This window comes from Medicago sativa, chromosome 5 (genome assembly GCF_051527215.1).
Source record: "Medicago sativa cultivar Bolivia chromosome 5, Bolivia_mono, whole genome shotgun sequence".
NCBI classification, from domain to species: Eukaryota; Viridiplantae; Streptophyta; class Magnoliopsida; order Fabales; family Fabaceae; genus Medicago; species Medicago sativa.
The window spans coordinates 70,398,458-70,422,841 of record NC_140753.1 but is presented as its reverse complement, the minus strand read 5'-3'; the positions used below and the strand labels follow the sequence as shown (position 1 = coordinate 70,422,841).

Below are 24,384 nucleotides of genomic sequence, written 5' to 3'. Positions count from 1 at the left end.
AAGTTTAGAAGCTCAGGAGAACGTTAAAGCAATTGGCGAGAAATGTTTGCTTAGAGACAAACTCAAATTAATTTTTTTTGGACACATACACAAATGTGTTCTTAAAGAAGACAAGACGGTTTAATGACATGACTAATTTACTTAAGGTTCTGCCAACCAGTGTCCTTAGGGCAATGGTTAAAGATGTAAAAATAGAAAATTTTTGTAAAAAACAATTTTTTGACTTTCATAAAATTAAAGATTTCACTTTTCACCAATTTACAATGCATATATTAACCTTCTTAATTAGTGTCCTTAAGGTACTATTTAGCATTTTTCCCTTTTGGTTTGTTTGGTTCTAAGGAAAGGGTATGGACAGAAAGCAGCAAGGAAAGAAAGTTTACTTATAAGTATTCTTTCCACAGTTTGGATGGTTTGTCAGAGTGGAAAGATAGTGTTATTTGTGTGGGTCCCACGTTGGAAAACCTTCTCCCCTATCATGCGAAGAAAGCACACGGAAGGAGCATCAAATTGATATATTGACAATACAACCCACACTTTTTGAGGTATATTTCTACTTTACCACACATGCATTTTCATCAATAAATTGCTTCTGACGTCATCGTAAGGCATGACACCATTGTTCTACCATTGTTCTATTTTAATTTGTTTCTCAGACCGTCACCTTTTTTTTTATATCTCCATTTTTATTCCATTTTTTTATAACTGTCTATTCTATTTCAATATAAGGGCATTTATGTCATTTGAAAAATATAAATCTTTCTTTCCACTCACTTTCTTATCACTTTCCTTCATGCCAAACAACCTAACAAATCATCTCACTTTCCATTCACTTTCCTCATACTTTCTTTCCTTTAACAATCTTTCCTCTTACAATCTTTCCTCTTACCTTCTTTGGTGATCCAAACACACCCTTAATTTTCACTATTGTTTTATTGTTGTGTGTATCCAAACAATTTCATTTGTGATTGTGTCAAGACCAGTTCGCAATTAGTTTGCCTAATTTATTTATTTATTTTTTTTACAAATTAGCTTACCCAAATTCCATTCCTACCCGCAAACCAAAATGAATCTGGACCATTTCTCGAATTGGAGGTTAGATTGACATCCTTCTATATTCTTTTTTTCAATTAAATTGAAAGTTTCTTTGTCAAAAAAATGAAAAAAAAATTAAATTGAAAGTTTACAAGAAAATAATAAATTTGAAATGTGAAAACTCAAACAAAAAAAGAAGAGCATTAATAGCAATCAGAAATCCCCTCAAAATGGAAAAGAACTGGCAATATCTCTAATCTCCTCTCTCTACGACTCCTGGCACTTTGAAGAGACAACCATCACCTTTCTTATGTTCATTCATCCATATGCCTTTATACTATATGATAAAATAAAATAAAAAACATAGCAACAGTATCAATCAATATCTATCTATCACATCGAACACAATGATATCAGTCACTGACGCTCTCGAAACGGTTCTTAACGCCGCTAAACGTCTTCCACCAATTTCCGTTTCACTTCACGAAGCCCTCGGTAAAGTATTAGCTCAAAACGTCCACGCCGTTGATCCTTTACCTCCTTACCCTGCTTCCGTCAAGGTTCGTTTTTACTATCTTGTCCTTCCTTCATTTCTTTTCACATTTCATTTCACTAAACTAAACTAAACTTAACGGGCTTGGGCTTTGGAACAGGACGGTTATGCGGTTGTGGCTGGAGACGGGCCTGGTGAATACCCGGTGATTGCGGAATCAAGAGCTGGTGATGATGCTCTTGGTGTTACTGTGACCCCTGGAACTGTTGCTTATGTAACAACCGGAGGTGTGTAATTTAGTTTATGAAAACAATTTAACTTTATTTTATTTTTTGTTATCGAAGTGGCTTTTGCATAAGCGCTTATTCCAGATAAGTGCTTATACTAGAAGCTACAAATTAAGCTGTTTATCCAAACAGGGAGTAAGTTGTGACTGTTTGTTGTGTTGGATCAGGACCGATACCTGATGGTGCTGATGCAGTTGTTCAGGTTGAAGATACTGAAAAAGTCAACAATGCTTCTGATGAGTTTGACCGGGTCAGAATATTGGTCAAAACCAATCAAGGCAATGATATACGCCCAGTGGTATGTATGCATGTTGTTAACACTCCTATAGATTAAAGCCCTGTTTGTATGAAATACTTATTTGGCAGCTTAAAGTGTAAGCATAAGCGCCTATGGATAAGTTCTTTCTATAACACAAGATAAAATAAAGTTAAACTGTTTTCGTTCAATCAATAAGCTATATATCCTGGAGAGCTTATGGAAAAATAATCTGTTCTGAAGATGTTACAAATGCTTATGCCAGTAGGTAAGCTCAAATAAGCCAATCAAAACAGGCCCGAATTCTCCTGAATTTTATGAGTATATAAGTATAAGCACAATACATTACACATCCACTGTTTTGAGTGGGATTGTTTTCGAGGCTATGGCCTCTCGTTCGCTAGATTCGGATTTCCTGTATACACGCAATCTTAGGGTCTGGACTGTTTGACTAATCACACTGGGACTTTTTTTTTTTATTTAATTTTTTACTGATTTACCAAAATTATAACATGGGCCATCTGATTTTTTATCCGGTTAAGATTTCATGACTGTATCAAATGCATGACATGGTGGGAACTTGAATCCCTCAGATGTCACATATATAATATAATATTTATAATATAAATAATTGGTATACTATAGATACACTAATCGTTGGGAACTTGCTCTATCTATACATACATAATCGTAGTGACTATTTTAATGGCATCAGACAACGCACAAGTTCAATATTCATGAACATAAACTTCTATTTGTTGATCAAAATAAGTTAAATTCATATTCTTTCACTTTTTTAAGTACCTAGCATTCTATGTATTATAATATTGATGTTTTGATATATTAGGTGATCTATGATTTTGTGGTTCATTCATCCAAAAAAGTGTTGATTGATAGGGAGTTGATATTGAGAAAGATGCAGTGGTCTTAACATCTGGAGAAATATTAGGTGCTTCCGAGATTGGCTTGCTCGCTGCAGTTGGTGCGACGACAGTTAAGGTGGAGTCTGTAGTCTGTACTCAAGTTAGCTTCCCATAATGGAACATGGTTTTTATTTAGTTCCTTTTACGTAGGAATTTTTATATGCCCCTTTATGCTTTGGTGCAGGTGTACCCTACTCCAACTATTGCTGTTCTTTCTACCGGCGATGAGCTTGTGGAGCCATCTACTGGGCATCTGAGTCGTGGTCAGGTATTGTTATGGAGGACTAGGACTTGTGAGATGAGTTGATTGAATTTTTGCAAAGATGCGTAGCAGGAACAATATTGTTTGTAGTTATTAAAACTATGATGATGTGTAAGCTGGTTTTTAAACTTTAATCAAAGTTCTAGGTAAGCTCTAGAGTTTTCTTCGATGATTATTAGTGTAATATAATGCAGATTACCTATAAACTTCATATTACCGAGAATATTTGATTTAAAAGAACAGTAACAGGGGAGACAATGGCTTGAAATAAATTTCAAAATTTGCCAATTTGGATATTCTCTTTAATAGATCATTAACCTGCTAATGCATGTTTGGTTTTCATTTTTCATCGTAGCCTTCCCCAGCGCTTTTGTTTATTTATTTATAGGTTCTAATACTCATCAGATTAAAAAAAAAAAACGATAAGGATGTCTTAATATTTAGTCCAGATTACTCTGCTAAAACCAAAGCACATAGCAAAACTGCAGACATTAATGTCACTGTGTGCTTAGATTTTAGCATAACATGTTGATGAATGAGGGTTGAACTAGCCACAAATTTTATCGTGGACATTGTTAGTATTCTCTTGGAGCTTTAATGCTCAATCAACTCACTTGAGGCCGAGCGATTGAAGCTTAAATCGAACTTGTTAAGGCATTTGGATAATAATAAATATATGTTTAGGATATGAATTTTTTACTATGTATATGTGCGTGTTGTTCAAAATTTGTTGTACAGCATTGTACTTGCTTTACCATGTTGCTCAACTACCCATTTGTTGGCTATATGTTTGGATTTTGGATGTAGTTTACAAGAGTTATTTGGTTAATGTAATTATGTTATTATTAAAACAAACATAAGCTAATATATAGATCCTATGCAGATTAGGGACTCTAATCGTGCCATGCTTCTGGCAGCCGCAGTACAGCATCACTGCAAAGTTGTGGACCTTGGTATCGCTAAGGATGATGAAGAATCCCAAGGAAGGATCTTGGATAAGGCTTTTGCTTCTGGAATCAACATTCTCATAACTTCAGGAGGTGTTTCAATGGGAGACAAAGATTTTATTAGGCCTTTGCTTGAAAAGCGAGGAAAATTACATTTTGATAAGGTAATGTCACAATTTTATTTGATTATTATTGTTTATTCCGGCAATCCTGTAATTTGGTTTGGTGGTGCAATGTGTATGCTGTATTTCTGCAGTCGTAGAAATAGTAAATTTTTTAAAATTTTATCTAATGTTTTGGTGGGTGTGATTTTATAAATCATGTTATCTCAACTCAGGATTGATCTTTCTTCCAGGTGTCTATTAAACCAGGCAAGCCGTTTACTTTTGCAGAGATTGACTCTCAATCAACAGAAAGTAAAATTCTAGCTTTTGGACTACCTGGAAATCCTGTCAGTTCTTCAGTTTGCTTTCATCTCTTTGTGGTCCCTGCTATACGCCAGCTTGCAGGGTGGACAAATCCTCATCATCTGAGGTACATAAACTTCAAAAGAACACTTGTTGTTGCGATGGCATGCCTGCTTTCTCTATGATTTCATTCATTCATTTCTGTGCAGGGTACAAGCTCGGCTTCAACAACCCATAAAGACAGATCAATTTAGACCAGAATATCATCGTGCCACTGTTATATGGACTGATAATGATGGAACAGGCAGCCCTGGGTAAGTTAATGATGAATTTCATTATTGATTCTTTTCTTTATGGCACATGTTTTTTTTGCGCATGTATTTGTTTTCCAGAGGCATAATTGCTATGCCTACATTTGACCGGGTTTCTCTAATGAATGAGCTTTACTTGCCGCCAATGAATTTCAGTTTTGTCGCCGAGAGCACTGGACATCAGAGGAGCAGTCGACTACTTAGTATGAAGTCAGCTAATGCCTTTTTGGAATTTCCAGCAACAGGCAGTGTTGTATCTGCTGGGACTCCTGTGGCCGCTGTCATAATTTCCAACCTAAGACCTGTGGATTTTGCCAAGAATCATATATCATCAGACTCAAACTTTGCTCTGCCAGGAATTAAATCAGATAAAATAACTACAGATTCTTCTGGCGGTGCTGACCTCAGAGTGGCTATTCTTACAGTAAGTGATACAGTTGCTGCGGGGGCTGGACCAGATCGAAGGTATTGTTGACCTTCATCTTATATTTCATATGGGTGCATGCAAACAAAGAGACATACATAGTGTGGAAGATCAGGACTAAGCATTTTTGTAACCAATTTGGACTTCATTATTAAACAAGCGGAGCACATTGATTGATTTTTGTGGTATCCAAACAATTTTATGTGGAATATTTAAGGCTAAAACCAAAGTTTTTGCATTCCTCGATGAAGTAACTTCTAGATGCTTCTGATTCTTCACCATTTATATACAACTAATAATTTACATGATTATAAAAAGGTTAATGGATTATTGGCCATATTTAACTTATTTATTCTTGTCCTATAAGGCTAGCTATGAGTTTTTATTGTTACTTGTTAATTGGTTGCATCTAGTGTACCCCTTCAAATCAATGTAAAAATTTCTGTGAATGCTAGAGGAATGGAACAACATATTGTTCGTTCTCATTAATCTACATTTCTATATAATATATTATACACGATAGCATGTTTATGCTCTTGGAAAAGTTATATCAAGTGGTAGTGTCATAATTCTTAAATCATCTTTCCATTTGGATAAGGCTGAATGGCATCTAGAATCCTAGATACACCTCTTTTAATCATTGTTTGGAAGAGGTCACAAAGTTGATGCCAAACTAAAAAGCAAACTTGATATTAGTCAATGCCAAAAGGGGCATTGGATGTACTGAGTGTTCTGCAACAGTCTTGAAGTTGGAGCTTAGAAGATAAAAATTTCGTGTTGTTTCTTCTGTTTTAGGTGTGGATCTATTGACTTTAGAAATCAGCCTTATGTATGTGGTATCACCTCAGGCTTCGTAGTAATGAATTGCCACTTATCTTGTGTGTAACATTTGAGTTGTGTTGGGATGTAGAATAATGACTAATTAGAGTAGTTAATGTAGTTAAGAGTTGTTAAGTTAGTTATCTGGATTTGTTATAGTTAGTTATTTGGATTAGTTAAAGAGTATGTGTATAAATAGGAGAACACAAAGGTTAGGGAGTGTCTTTTGAATATTTTAAAACTTGTGAATAGAGTAATAACTTAGCTTTTGTTCTCAATGAAGCTAGATCTGGATATGATATCTCACGTTCTACAACGTTTGTATGTTATTTAAAAAGTTAGTATCGTCGTAATTGTTAAATCATCCTCTTCCCAGTTGGATAAGGCTGAACAGCATCTAGATACATCTCTTTTAATCATTATTTGGAAGAGGTCACAAAGTTGATGCCAAATTAAAGAGCAAATTCAATATTAGCCAATGCCAAGAGGGGCATTGGATGTACTGAGTGTTCTGCAACAGTTGTGAAGTTGGAGCTTTAGAGATAAGCATTTTGGTTTTGTTTTTTCTGTTTTAGGTGTTAATCTATTGGCTTTAGAAATCAGCCTAATCTACATGGTATCAGCTTAAGCTTCATATTATTGAATTTTCACTTACCTTATGTGTAACAATAATTGAAGTGAAATTCCCCTGGAGATTTCCCCAAACCGAAGTTAGTGGAAATGGAACGGAATAGATGGATTACTTGAAGTTTCTTAGTATTTTCCATTCTGTAATATAACAATAGTTATTTTGATTGAAGATATCAGATTACATAAAAGCAAGCTTTTTAAAGTAAAGAAAATGCAATTATGTATGTTCGCCAATGTTTTAAAATCCGTGCTGTATATCAAACTAGCAAGATCTCTAAGTCATGATTTGATTAGGTCAACTAGTTAAATTTTTGGTCAAACCATGACTGAGCTGGACAATATAATATGTGGAGTAATTGAACCATAATTGGTTCAACCAGACAGTCCAAACTAGTTTTTAAATAATTGGTATTAACATCAAAGTTTGCTGACTACTTTACCAATTAAACAGTGGTCCCAGGGCAGTTTCTGTTATTAATTCTTCTTCAGAAAGGCTAGGAGGTGCCAAAGTTGTAGCAACCTCTGTTGTTCCAGATAATGTGGCAAAAATTCAGGACATTCTAAGAAGATGGAGCGATAATGAACAAATGGATCTTATAATTACTCTTGGTACATTTCCATCTAACCTATCAGTTTCTCTAAGGCTTTGTTTGGGAGTTTGGAGGGGAGGGCTTTGGGGGGTGGAAAATATAGAGAAAAATTGAGAAATCTTTCACATTTTCTGGAAGAGTATTTTTTAGAGAATGATAAATAATGTTTATAATCGATAAATTTTTAATTTTAAGAGTATTATAACAATATAGATTGAATTTGAAGAATTCATATAAACCCTCCAAAACCTTCCTCCAATACAACTTTTGAGTTCCCCCAAATTAGGTTGATTTTGTATTATGAAGAAAATTAAACCCCCCAAAGCCCTCCTCTGCCAAAACACTCAATTCTTTCCAGTTTCCACCTGATCCTTCATTTCATGCAAAGCCCTCCCCTCCCCTCCAAACTTGCCTACAGAGTAAAACTTATAGTTGTGTTGAATTGACTTCCATTGTTTTTGTCTTTGCCAATCAAGGTGGTACTGGCTTTACCTCGCGAGATGTAACACCGGAAGCTACGAAAGAGTTGATTGAAAAAGAAACACCTGGTCTTTTGTATGTAATGATGCAAGAGAGTTTAAAGGTATGAGCAGTTATGCTTATGTTAGTCAACTTGGAAATTATAGTTATGTCCTTTGCATGGCGTGGTTTCTCATTTTCTTAATTTCTGATTTTTTTTACACGTTTTTATTTCCAAATTAATGTTCAAAGAACACTTCTAGACTGATTGTTTGTGCTGGTCTGTCAGCCATAAATTTTTATCATTATGTCTATGTTACTTTGAAAAGGAAGAAGCCTGTTTATTTAGAGTAATGCTGCGTTTGTAAACTGCTAATAGCAAGCTCCTTGCAATGATATCGATTTGGACTAGAAGTGATATTTGAAACACATTGATTTGATAACAAAGTAAAAAAATGATTTAGTTAGGAGCTTGTGTATAAAAGTTTATGCAAGTAAAATTGTTCATATTTATCATTGTTTAAGGGAAGATTGGCCTTTTATTTTCTTAATTTGCTCTTCAGTCTTTTTGAACGATGCTATTAAATGCATGCTTAAGCTTAATTTTGTTGATATCAAATGTATTATCTGTCCTGCTTCTTAATAGATTTAGTACTGTTTCCAGTACCTTCTCATGTGTCTTTGTTGTCGTTTCTTGGCATAAATAGGTGACTCCATCTGCTATGCTTTCACGATCTGCAGCTGGAATCAGAGGATCAACCTTGGTAAGGAAAAAACGACAAAAAATCTATATCTACTTTATAAGTATAATGAATTTGGCTCTCTACAAAACAATTTCACCGTTTTATTGGTACAATTGATACTGCTTTGTGACTCTTTTTATATATCTTACAAATTCTTTATGGAACATATTTGTTGTTGTCCAATAAGGCTAGCTATAGGTTTTTGTTGTTACTTGTGAATTGGGTGAATCTAGTGCATTTCAAACCAAAGAAAAAATTTCTGTGGAGGCTAGAGGAATGGAGCAACCTAGAGTTTGTTCTAAATAACACTAGATCTGGATATGCTATCTCATGTGCATCAGCATTTTGTATGATATTGAAAAAGTTATATCAACTAGTATTGTCATAATTGTTAAATCATCGTCTTCCAAGTTGGATAAGGCTGAATGGCATCTAGATACATCTCTTTTAATCATTATTTGGAAGAGGTCACAAAGTTGATGCCAAACTAAAGAGCAAACTTGATATTAGTTAATGCCAAAAGGGGCATTGAATGTACTGAGTGGTTTGCTACAGTCTCGTAGAAGATAAGAATTTCTGCTTTGTTTCCATGTGCTGTTTGACATTAGTTTGATGTGCTTAGATTGCCTTTTTTCTTCACTCTTCTTGCTTGGAAAATTCTAATCATCATATAGGCTTTTAAGCTTCTACTTTTCATATAGGATCTGCTGTTAAATTTTCCTAATTACTTCGTCTGTGACTTGTTTGAGAAAATAGTACAATTTTTTTTTTTGTTTTGTTTTCAGCCTGCATAAATGTTTGAAAATTGGAGACAGTAAATATAAGATGAGGTGATAGACTGACAGATTTGTAATTAAAAGTGGAAACAAATAATATTTTCTGAAATAAAAAATGCTCGAAGTGTATTTGACATCTTTGAATCATTTGGCTTGGGTATTCATGAGTCCTTGTTGGTTTCTGACTGCTGCTGCATTAGTGCTGTATCATATCTAGTAAGCGAAATCTTGCATGATTTGATTATTGCTATAAATAGTATACCCTGAATTCAGACATATAGTGAGTGACTTAAGACTTGTATTTACTGGCTAAGTTGTATTTGATTTGTTAATATTCAGATCATTAACATGCCGGGAAACCCGAATGCTGTTGCTGAATGTATGGAAGCCTTATTGCCAGCACTTAAGCATGGTCTAAAGCAGCTCAGGGGGGATAAGAGAGAAAAACATCCTCGGCACATTCCTCACGCTGAAGCAGTTCCTACAGATGTTTGGGAACGGAGTTATATGTCAGCCACTGGTGCTGGGGGCTCTGAGGTCTCTTGTTTCTGTTGTAAGTAAATTTGATTACATTTTCTCGCTTGCTTCCCCCCTTTTACCCCCAAGCATCCTTAGAGGAGATCGGTTATGTAGTTACTATCCGATAGTGAGCTGAATGGATGAGATGAAATAAACAAATTATGATAAAGTTACCTTTTTGTTATGTGAATATTTCGTATTGTAATAAAATGTCATAGAATAAAAGAGAATATAGATGTCTGTTTATGAAATATACAGCATGTCTACATGACAACTGAACTAAAGTACAGTTTACAGAGTCTGAACTATATGTATAATTTTATTCTTTTATTTGATATATGCATTTAAACGCATATGAATATAATATAATGCAATGTTCACAAATATTAGTACATCAGTAAGGAAATAATAACAGCTCTTCGAGGTCCAATTCTCCCTGAGACGATCCAAATGTATTTCTACAATAAAGCCCAAGTCCCACGACCAATAAGATTAGCATGACACATGCAACCAATCTCTTCCACTTCTTAAGACCTGTGGTCGAATTTCCGAGGGCTTCATTTTCATCCTGATTACAGAGAGCCTTAGAGAGAGTGAAATCTACAAGCCTGGTTTTGCATCTAGCAATAAACTTGGCATCTTTGGTTTTAGGAGAATTAGATGTTGCTGCGTCTATTGTCTCAGCCGAGCCATTAGTCCTCACTTTCTCCGCCACTTTGTCTATGCTAGCTTCTGTTCTGCTCTTTTCGGTTATTGTATCATTCTCCTTTTGTGGTGGTATCTTTTGATCAGAGACATCATTAGTCTTTGTTTCTGCTTTCTCTTCTATAGCTTTTGGGGTACCCTCTTGAGCACCCTTTTGCTCATCAGCCTTTTGTGGCGATTCCTTTGGTCTTGGAGCTTCTTCTGGTGGATTTATTGTTGTTTCCTTTGTTTCTGCTTTCTCTTCTTTAGCTTTTGGGGTACCCTTTTGCTCATCAACATTTTGCGATGGTTCCTTTGGTCTTGGAGCTTCTTCTGGTGGATTTGTTGTTGTTTCCTTTGTTGCTACTTTCTCTTCTTTAGCTTTTGGGACACCCTTTTGCTCATCAACCTTTTGCGATGGTTCCTTTGGTCTTGGGGCTTCTTCTGGTGGATTTGTTGTTGTTTCCTTAGGATTAGTAAGTTTAGCAAATTTGACAGATAGCTTGCCACCCTCAAATGTTGCAGTCACACTGTCCGTGTCATAATCAGAAGGAATGGGAAATTCTAATTTAAAACGACGCCATCTGTTCTGAAAGGTCGGTCTTTCACCTATCAGCCTTAGGGCAGGTTTTGATGTCACTTGAACCTTCATTTGATCCCTTCTATATCCTGCATGATAAGAAAGTATATAGTTCGTATTTTTTGGATATGAAAATAGATGAAAATTTAAAGCACCTTCAAATTAATGAAAAACAGAGCTTTTTATAAATGGAAAATAGTTGTCTTATGAGTTATTTTGTGTGACCTTACAGTAAAAAATGTATATTATTTGGGAGAAAATCATTTTGTTGACAAGATGCGTCCAAGATATAAAAACTTGAAATAACATTTACCTGGTAGCATAACAGTGAAACGCCCATCATATTTATCCCATTCATGATATGGTTCAAAGTCTTCATAGACACGATCAGCTTCTGGCTGTGTCTTTGTATCCATTTATTATTTATGCCTTTGTTTCTCTTTTGCTTATGTATCTTTGCCTCTTAGTAATTGAAATGGTCATGACATGGTGTTTCTTTTATACTCATTGAATTGATGAGAGACGTATTTAGAATGCATTATGCACGCAAATTCTTGTTCATGTATTTTATTACTTTCTTTTCGTGCAAACATTATGTTATTTCTGTTTATGACTTTAGTCTGTTTGGTGCATCAAGAAAAATAATATGCTTTGGTAGCAAATGAGGTAACCTCGTACCTTGGTAATGCTAAAACCTAAAGCCAAGATTTTGTTCTTAGTGTTAATCTTTTTACCGACAGACTAGTCTAGAGCCTTTGCCTATAGTTCAAGACACGAGCTAAATATTGGTAAAATCTTAGGTAGCTTAAGTTTGGTTGAGTATCGGTACTCCTTAATACTTATTTAAAATTTGATTTGATTTTTAAATAAATTTATAGAAAAATATGACACTACATTGAATAATTGGATGTTGAGTACATATTCAACCGAGTTTCGTGGTACCATTGTGTTTACCTTATATGTTTCCATTAATATCATAAATCTGTCTAAAACATGACAAAGTATTATTATTACTACTATTATTATTAGTATCATCATTATCATCATCATCGTGTAGACGAACACTATGCTTTTCTCGAATGAAGATCATAATCGGCCTCCATAAAAATTAAGCTTGAAGTTTTGAATAAATTCTGTCATTTGGTATTGTTATATTTATTTTAAGATTGGTTTATATTTTGATTTATTGAGATTGAAACTAGATTTGATTTATAATTTAAATTCTATTATTTGATTAATTTTTTTTATACCAAAACTACTTGATTAGTTCAAAAAGTATAAATTGTTTTTTTGACCAAATTAGTTCAAAGAGTATCAATTATAAATAAATAGTTCAAATTAAGGGTACAATTTGAAGAAAAAATTACACTTAAGATTATATATCACATTTATAGTTATTTTTTTGAAAAGAAATGGGCTAATGCCCAACCACAAAAAAATCACACGTGGAATTATTTTTTATGAATAATCACACTGGGGAGTCGAACTCCTAATAAAATTCATCATTGTACAAACTACTAGGATTATTTATTAGGCAAATGCTAACATGTGTTTGAAGGATATTTGTTAAGAAATTCTAAATAGAAATTCGTCTTAAAAGATATACATCCATTCTTCTAAAGTCAAAAGTTTAATTTTTTTAATGCAAAATTGCTAATTTAAATGCTTTTAGGTGCAAATCTTATTTATAAAAGTTCTTAAGTATCTTAGACAACTTTTTTGAGTGAAAAAAGTTGTTGCACATCTCCTTCCTAATTTTTTGTCGTTTCTTAATATCTTTAGAAAATGATCGCATACATCTTATCTTATCTTATTTATAAATGTTCTTAAGTCTTTCAGCAACTTTTTGGAGCCAAAAATGTGGTTGCACATTTCCTTCCTAATTCTTTCTGTCGTTTCTCCAGTTTTTTAGAAAATGATCGCGTATCTTATATCTTATTTATAAAAGTTCTTAAGTATATTGGACAACTTTTTGGAGTGCAAAAAGTTGTTGCAAATTTCCTTCCTTATTTTTTTCGTTTCTTTAATATTTTTATAAGATGGTCGCATATCCTATTTATAAAAGTTCTTACGTCTCTTAGATAACCTTTTGGAGTCAAAAAAGTTGTTGCAAATTTCCTTCCTTATTTTTTGCAGTTTCTTAATAGTTTTAGGAAATGGTTGCATATCTGATTTATAAAACTTCTTAAGTCTCTTAGAAACTCTTCGTAGCCAAAAAAGTTGTTGCAAATTTTCTTCCAACGTTTTTGTTATTTTTTTATTTTTTAGAATATGATCGCGTATCTTATCTTATTTTCTTATTTATAAAAGGTCTTAAGTTGTCTTAAACAGCTTTTTGGAGCCAAAATTTGAGGTTAATTTTGTCATTTTAATATTGACACATCATTATTCTTATTATTATTTAGTATATATTTAAGCAATTGAACAAACTTTTGCTAAATTTAATATTGACAACTCATTATTGTTATTATTATTTAATATATATTTAAGCAATTGAACAAACTTTTGCTAAATTTGTGCCATAAACTACTAAATATGTTTTTTTTTTCTTCCATAATCTTAGTTTTTTTTTTCGTTTTTTTTCTTTCATAATTTTATTTTGTTTTTCTTTCACATTATTATTTAATAATATATATTTAAGCAATTGAACAAACTTTTGTTAAATTTGTGCCATAAACTACTAAATACGTTTTTTTTTTATAATCTTAGTTTTTTTTTTCCTTTCATAATCTTATTTTGTTTTTTGTTTGATGAACATCATAGTTTGTTTTCTATTTTCTCTATTTTTTTAGTAGTGCTATTTTCTCTATTTATTTGGCAATATAAACACCGATCCCCATATGTTTTTTTTTGTTTTTTTTTAACTATGTTTTTCTAAAATTTCTCATTAAATTTGTGCCACCAAAGAAAAAAAATCCTCATCTAACGTTTGTCTTTGGTAACTAACTCTGTCTACATCTGTGCCACTTTATGCCAAAATATAAGTAACATCAAATAGGATTTATAAGTCATACTTCATCCTTCTTCCTTCGATTAAATCATCTTGCTTCAAATTAATCGTACGTCATATTTTTTTGCTTTGAATCTCTTTTTTTATTTCTAACTTCTTTTTTATATCAACGATTAAAGTATCTCTCTATTAATATTTTTAACTTTGTCTACCTTTCCATGATTTATTTCTTTTCAATTCTATGTAGATTGAATAATGGCTTCTCATATTACTGATATTGATGACATTGTTGCTGGAAAAATCGATTAGAAGATACGTGTTCGTATAGTTAATCTTTGGAAAATTCCTGATTTCAACAAACCAAAAGAGGCATCCAGTATTGAATTACTATAACATGTTTGTGTTATGTGTGATGAAACAGCATGCCTCTATATACTTTTATATGGTTCTATTATACCTATCCATTTTTATTATTAAAGATCATTGATTTATTCATGTATTTCACAAGTTGTATCTTCTGTTTTTCATCACAGTTAAATTAGCCTATTAAATTAAAAGAACCATATATGAACATGTTAGTAAAACAATTAGCCTATTAAATTTAAACGATTAGACTATTAAATTTAGAGGTGGGGATTTATTTGTTTTGGTTGGTGCTGTGCAGTTTTTGGGTGCGCGGGGTTCCTGTTCCTCCACTATAATCTTCTTTGTTATTTTGAATTCACTACACTTTCTTTTTGGGTGACTCTGTTAAAAAAAAAAAATAAACAGCCAAACTGCACAGCCGCATCTAACAGGACTGCCCAAAACACACCCGAAAAACAACCTAAACTATTATAAATTGATAATAAAAGAAGTTTTTTAATTTGATTCATGATTGTCCATACTATGGACGTGTTGATAAGATTATATCATTGTTTTTTTATGTTTCACCTTTATTTTTTTTTAAAGAATTTGTTTCAGTTTTATAATTCTCATTATCTTTTTATTCACATAAATTCACATAATATTTTATTTATTTCAGTTGTCAAAGATACAAGCTTCTATTAAAAGCAAGGATTTCAAACAACTTGGAGATTCTATTGAAGAGGGTGCTTCATATACTATAGAAAAGTTCTTGGTCCAATTTAATAAAGGAAATTTTAAGCCAACAAATCACAAATACAAGCTAACTTTGATAGGAAGCACTATTATAACCAAAACATCTTATGATAAAATTCCTGCAAATTTGTTCAACTTCACAAAATTTCAGGACATTATTGGTGGTACTGATAACGATGTTTTAATGGGTTAGTACTTTATACTAAAATTACAAATTAAATATTAACTTATTTTTAGATTTTTATGATTTCTTCTTTATGATTCTGCAACCATGTTTATTTTTAGATGTCATTGGCCATGTGGTTGGAACGACTGACATTAAGGATGTTCAAGTAAAAGGAAAAATGACTAAAATATTGGACTTGATGCTTGAAGACCTTGAGTTAGTGGAGTTTTTTTTTATCTTTGTTTTAACTACATATATAGATGTTTTTTTAATTATTATTCTTAGTCTAATAAAAATTATTTTGTAAATTTCAGGAGCAATACAATCATTTGTACTTTATGGGGTCATTTTGCTGAACAAATGAATAGCTATATGAGCACAAATGGAAATACTTTTCCCATTGTAGTTGTTATGCATCTATGTCGACTTAAAGTTTTTGGTGGTAATTAGATTATCTTTTTAAAGGTAATTATTTTAAATTTCTTTGTATTGTTAATGATATATATTACTTAATACCTTTTGGTGTATCATTTTAATAGGTATGTATGAGATTGCCAATGCATTCAATGAAACCAAGTTGCTTATAAATCCCAACATTGAAGAATGTTGCACCTACAAGAAAGGGTATGCACTAACCTATCGTTATTACACATATATTATATATTGATAATTATTGAAAGTTTTTTTGTTTTTGTTAAGTATGATTTTCTTATATTTTACGATAGAATGGAAACTGGCAATGCATCTTTGACCCAAGGGGTCACCCAGATGATAGCACAATCTTCACTTTCTTTGTCTAATGATCTACTCCAAACAAAAAACATGACAATTTCAGATATTACACAAGCTAAACAGGTCTACAACTTTATGTTGATTTGCTTTGACTTATACTATTATACTATGTTGTTAAATAATTCTTAATCCATATCTTTGTGTTTTAATTTTCTAATTATTATTCTTAAAATAAATTTAATAACTATGCAGGTGGGTGCATGTGTTGTCTTGGCTAAAATTATTGACATAGACACCAATAAGAAGTGGTGCTACGTTTCATGTGATAAGTGTTTCAAGAAGGTTGAACCTGTTTGTACAAAACACTTTTGTGAAAAATGTGATACATTAGTCGATGCTACAAAAAGGTAACGTTTTCGATATTAATTTTTCTTATGATTCACTCATGTTTTTTAAGCTAAACTCAATTATTCTTTCTATTCGGTTACTTATATAATTAGCAAATCTAATTTCAATTTTTTTTTCTTTCTAATAACTTACTATGTACATGATTATATAAACGACAAGTTGCATCATCACCACTTTTATTCTTTTGGTCACTGATTTTTTTGGTTAGTGATTCCTTATAAGGTTATTGAATCTTTCATGTATATTCACTTTTCATTTTAGGTTTATGGTGCACATTCATGTTATGGATGATAGTGGGTCAACTACCTTTGTGTTGTTTGATGGAGTTATTTCACAGCACTTTGGAAAGACTGCAAAAGAACAAATGGTATTGATAATGAACTTAAGTATATTGTCTTTTGTATTTTTTATGTTATATTATTAAAACAATAAACATTGGTTTTAATTGTTTACTAATCCCTTTCAAAAAAAATTGTTTAATAATCCAAATCAAAAACAGGAAAAGACCACAAATGATTATCCAACCGAGTTTGACACCTTACGTGATAAGGAAATGCTTTTCAAACTGGAGATCAATCAAAAAAATGTTGAACAAAGGTTTTATACCTATGCAGTCAAAAAGATGTCCGATGACAATGAAATCATTGATGAGTTTAAGAAAAAGTATTATATTGAGTGTCATGCTGCTCCTCCGAATGGTAAGGAAGATGATGATGTTGATATCATAGGTCCTATTACTCCCCAAACTGATGATAACATTAAGGTAGTTAAATATTCTTTATATCTACTTTAAAAGTATTCATAAAACTTATTAAATTAACTATTTCTATGAATGTTTATTATTCATGTAGCTTCTTGGTGATGAAGCTAATTCTATTCCTAAAGATACTCATCCATCCAAGTCTTTGAGAAAGAGAAACGCCGACTCAGATGCAACATATATTGACGTTGATTGTCAAACTCGGTCGTCCACCACTAAATTGCGGAAAGTTGTCAAAATTAAGCAAGGACCTCAAGATTGTTTGACACCTTATTTTTATTTGTCTATTCGATGTGATAACGAGAATTCTAAATTACTTCAAGTTTTTATTGGTTTTATTTTGGACACGTTAATTCATGCTCACTTACAACTATTATTGTTTCATTTACGATTACTTTATTTATTAATCAATGTCATATCTAACTTCCCGTGCATCGCACGGGTCTTAATACTAGTCTTAATTATAAAAGGTCTTAAGTCTTTTGGACAACTTTTTGGAGCCAAAAATGTTGTTGCACTTTTCCTTCCTAATTTTTTGCTGTTTATTTATATTTTTTGAAAATAAGCGCGCATCTTATTTGTAAAAGATCTTAAGTCTCTTGGACAACTTTTTAGAGCCAACAACGTTGTTGCACTTTTCCTTCCTAATTTATTGCTCTTTATTTATATTTTTAGAAAATGATCGTGTATCTTATCTTATTTACCTTATCTTATTTATAAAAGGTCTTAAGTCTTTTGGACAACTTTTTGGAGCCAAAAATGTTGTTGCACTTTTCCTTCCTAATTTTTTGCTGTTTATTTATATTTTTTGAAAATGAGCGCGCATCTTATTTATAAAAGGTCTTAAGTCTTTTGGACAATTTTTTGGAGCCAAAAATGTTGTTGCACTTTTCCTTCCTAATTTTTTTGCTGTTTATTTATATTTTTTGAAAATAAGCGCGCATCTTATTTATAAAAGATCTTAAGTCTCTTGGACAACTTTTTAGAGCCAACAACGTTGTTGCACTTTTCCTTCCTAATTTATTGCTCTTTATTTATATTTTTAAAAAATGATCGTGTATCTTATCTTATTTATCTTATTTATAAAAGTTCTTAAGTCTCTTCAACAACTTTTTTTGAGCCAAAAAAGTTGTTCCACATTATCTTCCTAATTGTTTGTTGTTTTTCTATTTTTTTAGAAAATGACCGTGTCTTATCTATCTTATTTATAATCTTATTTATAAAAGGTCTTAAGTCTCTTAGACAACTTTTTGGAGCCGAAAAACTTGATCGACATTTCCTTTCTAATTTTTTGTTTTTTCTTAATATTTCACATATCTTATCTTATTTATAAAAGGTCTTAAGTCTTTTAGACAACTCTTTGTAGCCAAAAATGTTATTGAAGTCTAAATTATTTCGAGGGTTTTATTATTTGTCTTTTGGAAGCATTATCAATGATTTTTTTCATAACAAGGATTGGACCAAGGGTCGACCCTAATCCCTATCAATGTATTTTTCATTATAAGGATTGGACCGAGGGTCAACCTTAATCCCTTATCTTTTTACATTAGTTTTGGATGCACTTCTAAAACACATCCAATAGCTAGCACTATGATGTATGAGTTTTGTAGATGATGTAGTCTTTATTGGAAAGTATTTATAAAAGGTCTTAAGTCTTTTGGACAACTTTTTGGAGCCAAAAATGTTGTTGCACTTTTCCTTCCTAATTTTTTGCTGTTTATTTATATTTTTTGAAAATGATCGCGCATCTTATTTATAAAAGGTCTTAAATCTTTTAGACAACTCTTTGTAGCCAAAAATGTTATTGAAGTCTAAATTATTTCGAGGGTTTTATTATTTTCCTTTTGGAAGCATTATCAATGATTTTTTTCATAACAAGGATTGGACCAAGGGTCGACCCTAATTCCTATCAATGTATTTTTCATTATAAGGATTGGACCGAGGGTCAACCTTAATCCCTTATCTTTTTACATTAGTTTTGGATGCACTTCTAAAGCACATCCAATAGCTAGCACTATGATGTACGAATTTTGTAGATGATGTAGTCTTTATTGGAAAGTCGGGGCAAGAATTGAATGGGATGTTGGAGACATGGAGTCAAGGCTTAGAAGCGTAAGACTTTTGTTTGAGTAGAAGCAAGACATGGTATATGTAATGTAGCTTCAACAAAAGACAAAGTAGTTCAACCTTAGAGGTGAAAGTTGAAGATCATATCATAGAAGTTATACAGTTTAGATATCTTGGATTCATTCTTTCAACAAAAAAAATCTTGGGTTCATAGTTCAAAATGATGGAGAAATAAAATTAGATGTAATTCATTGTATTCAAGTTGGATGGTTGAAATGTAGAAGAGCCTCATGTATTTTTTGTGATACCTATAGTATAAATATTGTGGAAAATAGGTTTATGTGGTTTGAACATGTATAGAGAAAATCTGTAGATTTTATAGTAAGAAGAGTAAATCAAAAAGAGGATAGTCATATTACAAGAGGTATAGGAATACCTAGAAGAACTATAAGAGAAACTATCAAGAAAGGTTTGTAGATTAAGGAGTTGAATTTAAATATGGTTTATGATAGAACAATATTACTTACTTCAATCCGTGTAGTCAAGCCCACTTAATAGGATAATGTTTGGTTGTTGTTGTCGTCGTCTTTTAGAAGCATTAACTCATGCTCAACAACAACTATTATTCATTTCATGATCAACTACCACATTTATTAGTCAATGAGATAATCAACTTCCCGTGCATCGCACGGGTCCAAAATCTAGTCTTATATAATAAAGCTTAACCCCTAAAGCTATTTCTAAACCTAATATTTTCCCCCCATTTCTCCCTCCACTTTTCTGAGCCATTGGATCTTGCACATTTAGGCGCCATTCAATTTTAGCCATTGATCATCTTACTTAATTAATGCCAGCCGAATTTTGTTATCAAGTTTGCTATAATTTTGGCCATATCCGAAATTTGTTATCAATTCACTTAAATCCGAAATTTGTTTTGCTTTAGTTTTGGCCAGCCGAATCCTTATTTATAATTTTGACCATATCCGAAATTTGTTATCAATTCACTTAAATCCGAAATTTGTTTTGCTATAGTTTTGGCTAGCTGAATCCTTATTTATAATTTTGTCCATATCCGAAATTTGTTATCAATTAACTTAAATTCGAAATTTGTTTTGCTATAGTTTTGGCCAGCCGAATCCTTATTTATTAACCTATCAAATTTCATTCGTATCCTCCTTTTTTTTTTTTGAAACAAATATTTTCTACACTTTTACGATTGCAATTTAACATAACAAATTTCATCTAAAAAAAATGCATCGCACCAATTTTATTCCTATCCTCTTGCCTTTTTTTATGAAGCAAATATCCTTATTTATTAATTTTGTTACGTCTGCAGCAACTTAACCGAATTTTTTCCCGCTCATTTGCTTTATTATGTTTGCAATTATTTAACCTAACAAATTCCATCTAAAAAAATGCATTGCACACCAATTTCATTCATATCCGCTTGCCTTTTTATTTTTGAAGAAAATATTTTCTACCATATCAATGATTACGTATGATCCCTCTATTTTATACTTTTTTATGTCAAGAATTTAACACTTTTTTTTTGGATTTTTTTTTAATTTCATGTCTTTTTTTTTTTTACATCCTTATTTATTAACTTTGTTAAGTCTGCAGCAACTTAACCTAATTTTTTCCCGCTCATTTGCAAATTAGGTTTTCAATTATTTAACCTAACAAATTCCATCTAAAAAAATGCATCGCACCAATTTCATTCATATCCTCTTGCCTTTTTTTTTTTGAAGCAAATATTTTCTATGCTTTTAGGTTTGCAATTATTTAACCTAACAATTTCCATCTAACAAAATGCATCGCACCAATTTTATTCCTATCCTCTTGCCTTTTTTTTTGAAGCAAATATTTTCTACCCTAATCCTTATTTATTAATTTTGTTAGGTATGCTGCAATTTAACCTAATATTTTCCCGCTCATTTGCTGTATTAGGTTAGCAGTAATTTAACCTAACAAATTCCATCTAAAAAAAATGAATCGCACCAATTTCGTTCCTATCCTCTTGCTTTTTTTTTTGTTTTTGGCAATATTTTGTACACTTTAACCTAACAAATTCCAACTAATGCAATCCCTACTCCTCATCTCTCAAAACCGTGTTTCCTCCTCCTTCTTTTTTTAAGAGGAAAACCCGTTTCCTCCTTACTCTCTTCTTCTGCGATCTCTCTTTCTCTCTTCCTGAATCACTTCTTTTTCCCTTTCACTCCTCAAATCTATCATGCCCTTCTTTACAATCTCGGCCCACTCGCCAGACAAAGAGAAAGAATCTATTTTCACTTTCCCTATTTGATTTTCATAGAAACCCTCAGCCCTAACTGTGACAGGTTTGATTTCTGCTCCCATTCACCATCTTTTATTTATGTTTTTGCGATTTTAATTGTTTTTTTTTTCATGTTTTGTTGCATTCCATCTGATTTTTTTTCTTTTGGGTTATGTATGTTTAAGGTTTTCACTTGAGAATATTAGAAGAAAATGGTTTGGTTTCAGACCCTCATCCTTTTTAGTTTGAATTTGAGTTGTGAAAGGTTTGGAACTTTTTTGTATGTTTTGATTTGTGCTTTTTTAGTTGCAGGTATAAGGAGAAACAAAGAAGAAAGGGAATTCAGTTTTAGAGTATGTAATAAACCAACGTCCATCTTGCCTTTTGTGGTCTAATTCTTCTTTTTCATTGTTTTGGCAGATTTTGAAGCATTATATGAGAGATCAAGATTTGTATTCGAGATAAAGACCATGAGGTAACTTTATTTCTGATGTTAGATTTTTTTTTATTACTGATTCCTCTTTCTTTCAATTGGTCTTTCAATTTGATTGTTATTATTTGTACCTTCTTTCAATTTGGTATATAACTACTTTCATCGATAAGTAACAATATCATGTAAGAGATTGGGAAGCAAGTTTATATAAGAGATAGAGAACTTTTATGAAAAAATGAAATTAGATGAGACTGTATGCTAAGAGACAATTTTATGCTATTAGGGTAACTATTATGATTTTTTTTTGGAGTTGTAAACATGTTGAAAAAGAACACCAACAATTTCTGTCGTGACGAGTTATATGTTTAGTAACATAAAGTTTTGATTTTGAGCAATAAATTATAAGTGTAAATATCATAAGTGGCATGAACTTATAGGAATTGTGCTTCCAAGTAGTTTATTTTGACATAACTTATTCACAAGAAATACACTTCTGATAGTGTTTATTGGTTATATTTCAAGTAAACATTTTAACACTTGAATCCTGAGCAGTGAATATCCAAAATAAATATCCACTTGCATCATGTATTTATTAGCTTACTACTTTGTTATTATGTTTTAACATGTGATTGGGCATTCATTGTTGCATTTATTCATTAACTGCCTCATTGGTATTCAGGTGTTTTTCGCGTGTGTTTTTTCTGCATAATTCAGAATTGGTTCAGGGTGATTTTTGGCATAATTTGGAGCAAGTTTGAGGTAATTTTCTGCATAGTTTAGAGCTGGTTTTTGGCATGTGGGTTGCTGTCATGCAGCTGAGCTGTTTCGATGTTGCAACTGGTACGTACCGGTATTTCTTCCGCACCTGGGTTCTGATACGTCTCTGTGTGTTCCAGCTGTGTTATATCAGTTTTATTTTCCGCTCTTTCCTTTGGTATGCAAGTGTTTCAGTTCAATTTACCGATTTTATTGTCAGTTTTACCTGACTGTTTGTATTCGTCTCCTGCTGTTTTTTCAGTATAGGTGGCTACAGTTTGGGTCTTTAGTGTAGTTTGTTTTGGTTTGTTTTTGAGATGGTTAAATAAACACCTTCAAACAAACTCCATTCTTGCTGATATTTATTGTGTATGTTTTTTTGATGTTGGAAAATTGCAGCAAATTTAATATAATCAAAGTTGTATAAAAAATAAGTATGTGTTGTGAGTGTGTACGGTTTCGCATAGTATGCACGAGGTTGCGACAATATGAGAATTTAAGACGACATTGAAAGTTGGAACAATGAGTACATATGAATATAGTAGTGGTTATTTGAGTATTATGTTTTGTTTCTTCTATTGGTATCTTTTCCCCCTCATTTTACACACTGAAGTACTTTTCTGTAATTGCATTACCTAGCAATACACGTAATGGATGAAACATGATTTCTTGCTTTTCTTCACACTAGAGCAAATTTTGTTGAAACCATTCTTGAAAACTAGAATTTTTTTCATTCTGAGCAGTAAGATTTTTACGGTTCATTTGATAAAGAAAAAGAATAGTTTCATTCACATTTTTAGCATTCATTATAATGTAAATTATAGAGAAAAATAATTATAAAAAGAGCCTTTGTAGATCTTTGGGCTATGGCATAATCATCAGAGAGCAATACCATTGTTAGTTTGCTTTGATATTTGTTTGCTTACTAACCTATTAAAATTTTGACTGTTTTGTCTACTTTCTTATAATTTAATAGTTTAATGACAAAAATGACTTATTTTTGTCTTCTGATTTTGTGATCTATCAATTGATGCTTTTGACAGATTCTGGAATGCTACTATATCTTTCATCGTTGTTTGGATGCTTGATAGCCTAAGGTGATTGATAGTGTAATTTTGTAGGTGTATTGAGGCTTTTATTTTAGTATAAGAAAGCTCATGCAAAAACAGACTTTTTTTAGTCTTTCTCAATGTGATGCTGAGTTTGGAAGTTATTAATAAATTCTAATTTGTGAACTAATAAATTCTATATTACTTTTTTTTTTGGTTACAAAATTCTATATTACTTTGTTATAAGTTTGATTGGTTGAACTTATCCAATATTATTTTAATTTAAAAGTATCTTTAGAAATGTTAATCATGTATTAGCGCAAAAAAAATGGTAATCATGTAACAACATCATCTGTTATTTTTGTTTTTAAATGTTGTTGAGTGCATATTAAGATGATTTTAATCATAATATTGTATACTTATTAAGTTTGTTTGTGATTTTTAAATAGACCCGCGCGACGCGCGGGTCAAATGTCTAGTTAAACATAACACTTATAATTTATACCGCCTAAAATCAATGAGCTCGTACGTAATATGCCACGAGT

At 32.0% G+C, this 24,384-nt stretch overlaps 3 protein-coding genes and 1 long non-coding RNA gene across 5 annotated transcripts; 3 read left to right on the top strand and 1 right to left on the bottom strand.

Annotated features, from left to right (window-relative positions):
• The first annotated feature begins 1,241 nt into the window (after positions 1–1,241).
• On the top strand, positions 1,242–10,148 carry B73 (molybdopterin biosynthesis CNX1 protein / molybdenum cofactor biosynthesis enzyme CNX1 (CNX1)). Its single transcript, XM_085709523.1, has 13 exons — positions 1,242–1,595; positions 1,689–1,815; positions 1,983–2,113; positions 2,969–3,070; positions 3,179–3,262; positions 4,140–4,367; positions 4,559–4,737; positions 4,820–4,924; positions 5,078–5,386; positions 7,246–7,403; positions 7,861–7,967; positions 8,551–8,607; positions 9,702–10,148. The coding sequence occupies exons 1-13, from the start codon at positions 1,443–1,445 to the stop codon at positions 9,921–9,923; spliced, it is 1,962 nt and encodes a 653-aa protein (XP_085565649.1). The 5' UTR covers positions 1,242–1,442; the 3' UTR covers positions 9,924–10,148.
• On the bottom strand, positions 10,057–11,617 carry LOC146924511 (uncharacterized). Its single transcript, XM_085709525.1, has 2 exons — positions 11,459–11,617; positions 10,057–11,234 (listed from the first exon to the last, which is right to left on the bottom strand). The coding sequence occupies exons 1-2, from the start codon at positions 11,559–11,561 to the stop codon at positions 10,276–10,278; spliced, it is 1,062 nt and encodes a 353-aa protein (XP_085565651.1). The 5' UTR covers positions 11,562–11,617; the 3' UTR covers positions 10,057–10,275.
• A 3,642-nt stretch (positions 11,618–15,259) lies between these two features.
• LOC146924510 (uncharacterized) lies at positions 15,260–17,821 on the top strand. The gene is made up of 9 exons (XM_085711869.1): positions 15,260–15,384; positions 15,482–15,578; positions 15,677–15,804; positions 15,902–15,986; positions 16,088–16,217; positions 16,347–16,501; positions 16,764–16,869; positions 17,002–17,265; positions 17,354–17,821. The coding sequence occupies exons 1-9, from the start codon at positions 15,381–15,383 to the stop codon at positions 17,819–17,821; spliced, it is 1,437 nt and encodes a 478-aa protein (XP_085567995.1). The 5' UTR covers positions 15,260–15,380.
• Positions 17,822–21,445: 3,624 nt separating this feature from the next.
• Positions 21,446–23,162, top strand: LOC146924509 (uncharacterized). 2 transcript variants are annotated; one of them, XR_015010972.1, is made up of 3 exons: positions 21,446–21,665; positions 21,787–22,076; positions 22,714–23,162. It is a non-coding gene; the product is annotated as an uncharacterized LOC146924509 (long non-coding RNA). The 2 variants fall into 2 exon arrangements; XR_015010971.1 differs by having other exon boundaries at positions 21,446–22,076.
• The last annotated feature ends 1,222 nt before the right edge of the window (positions 23,163–24,384 follow it).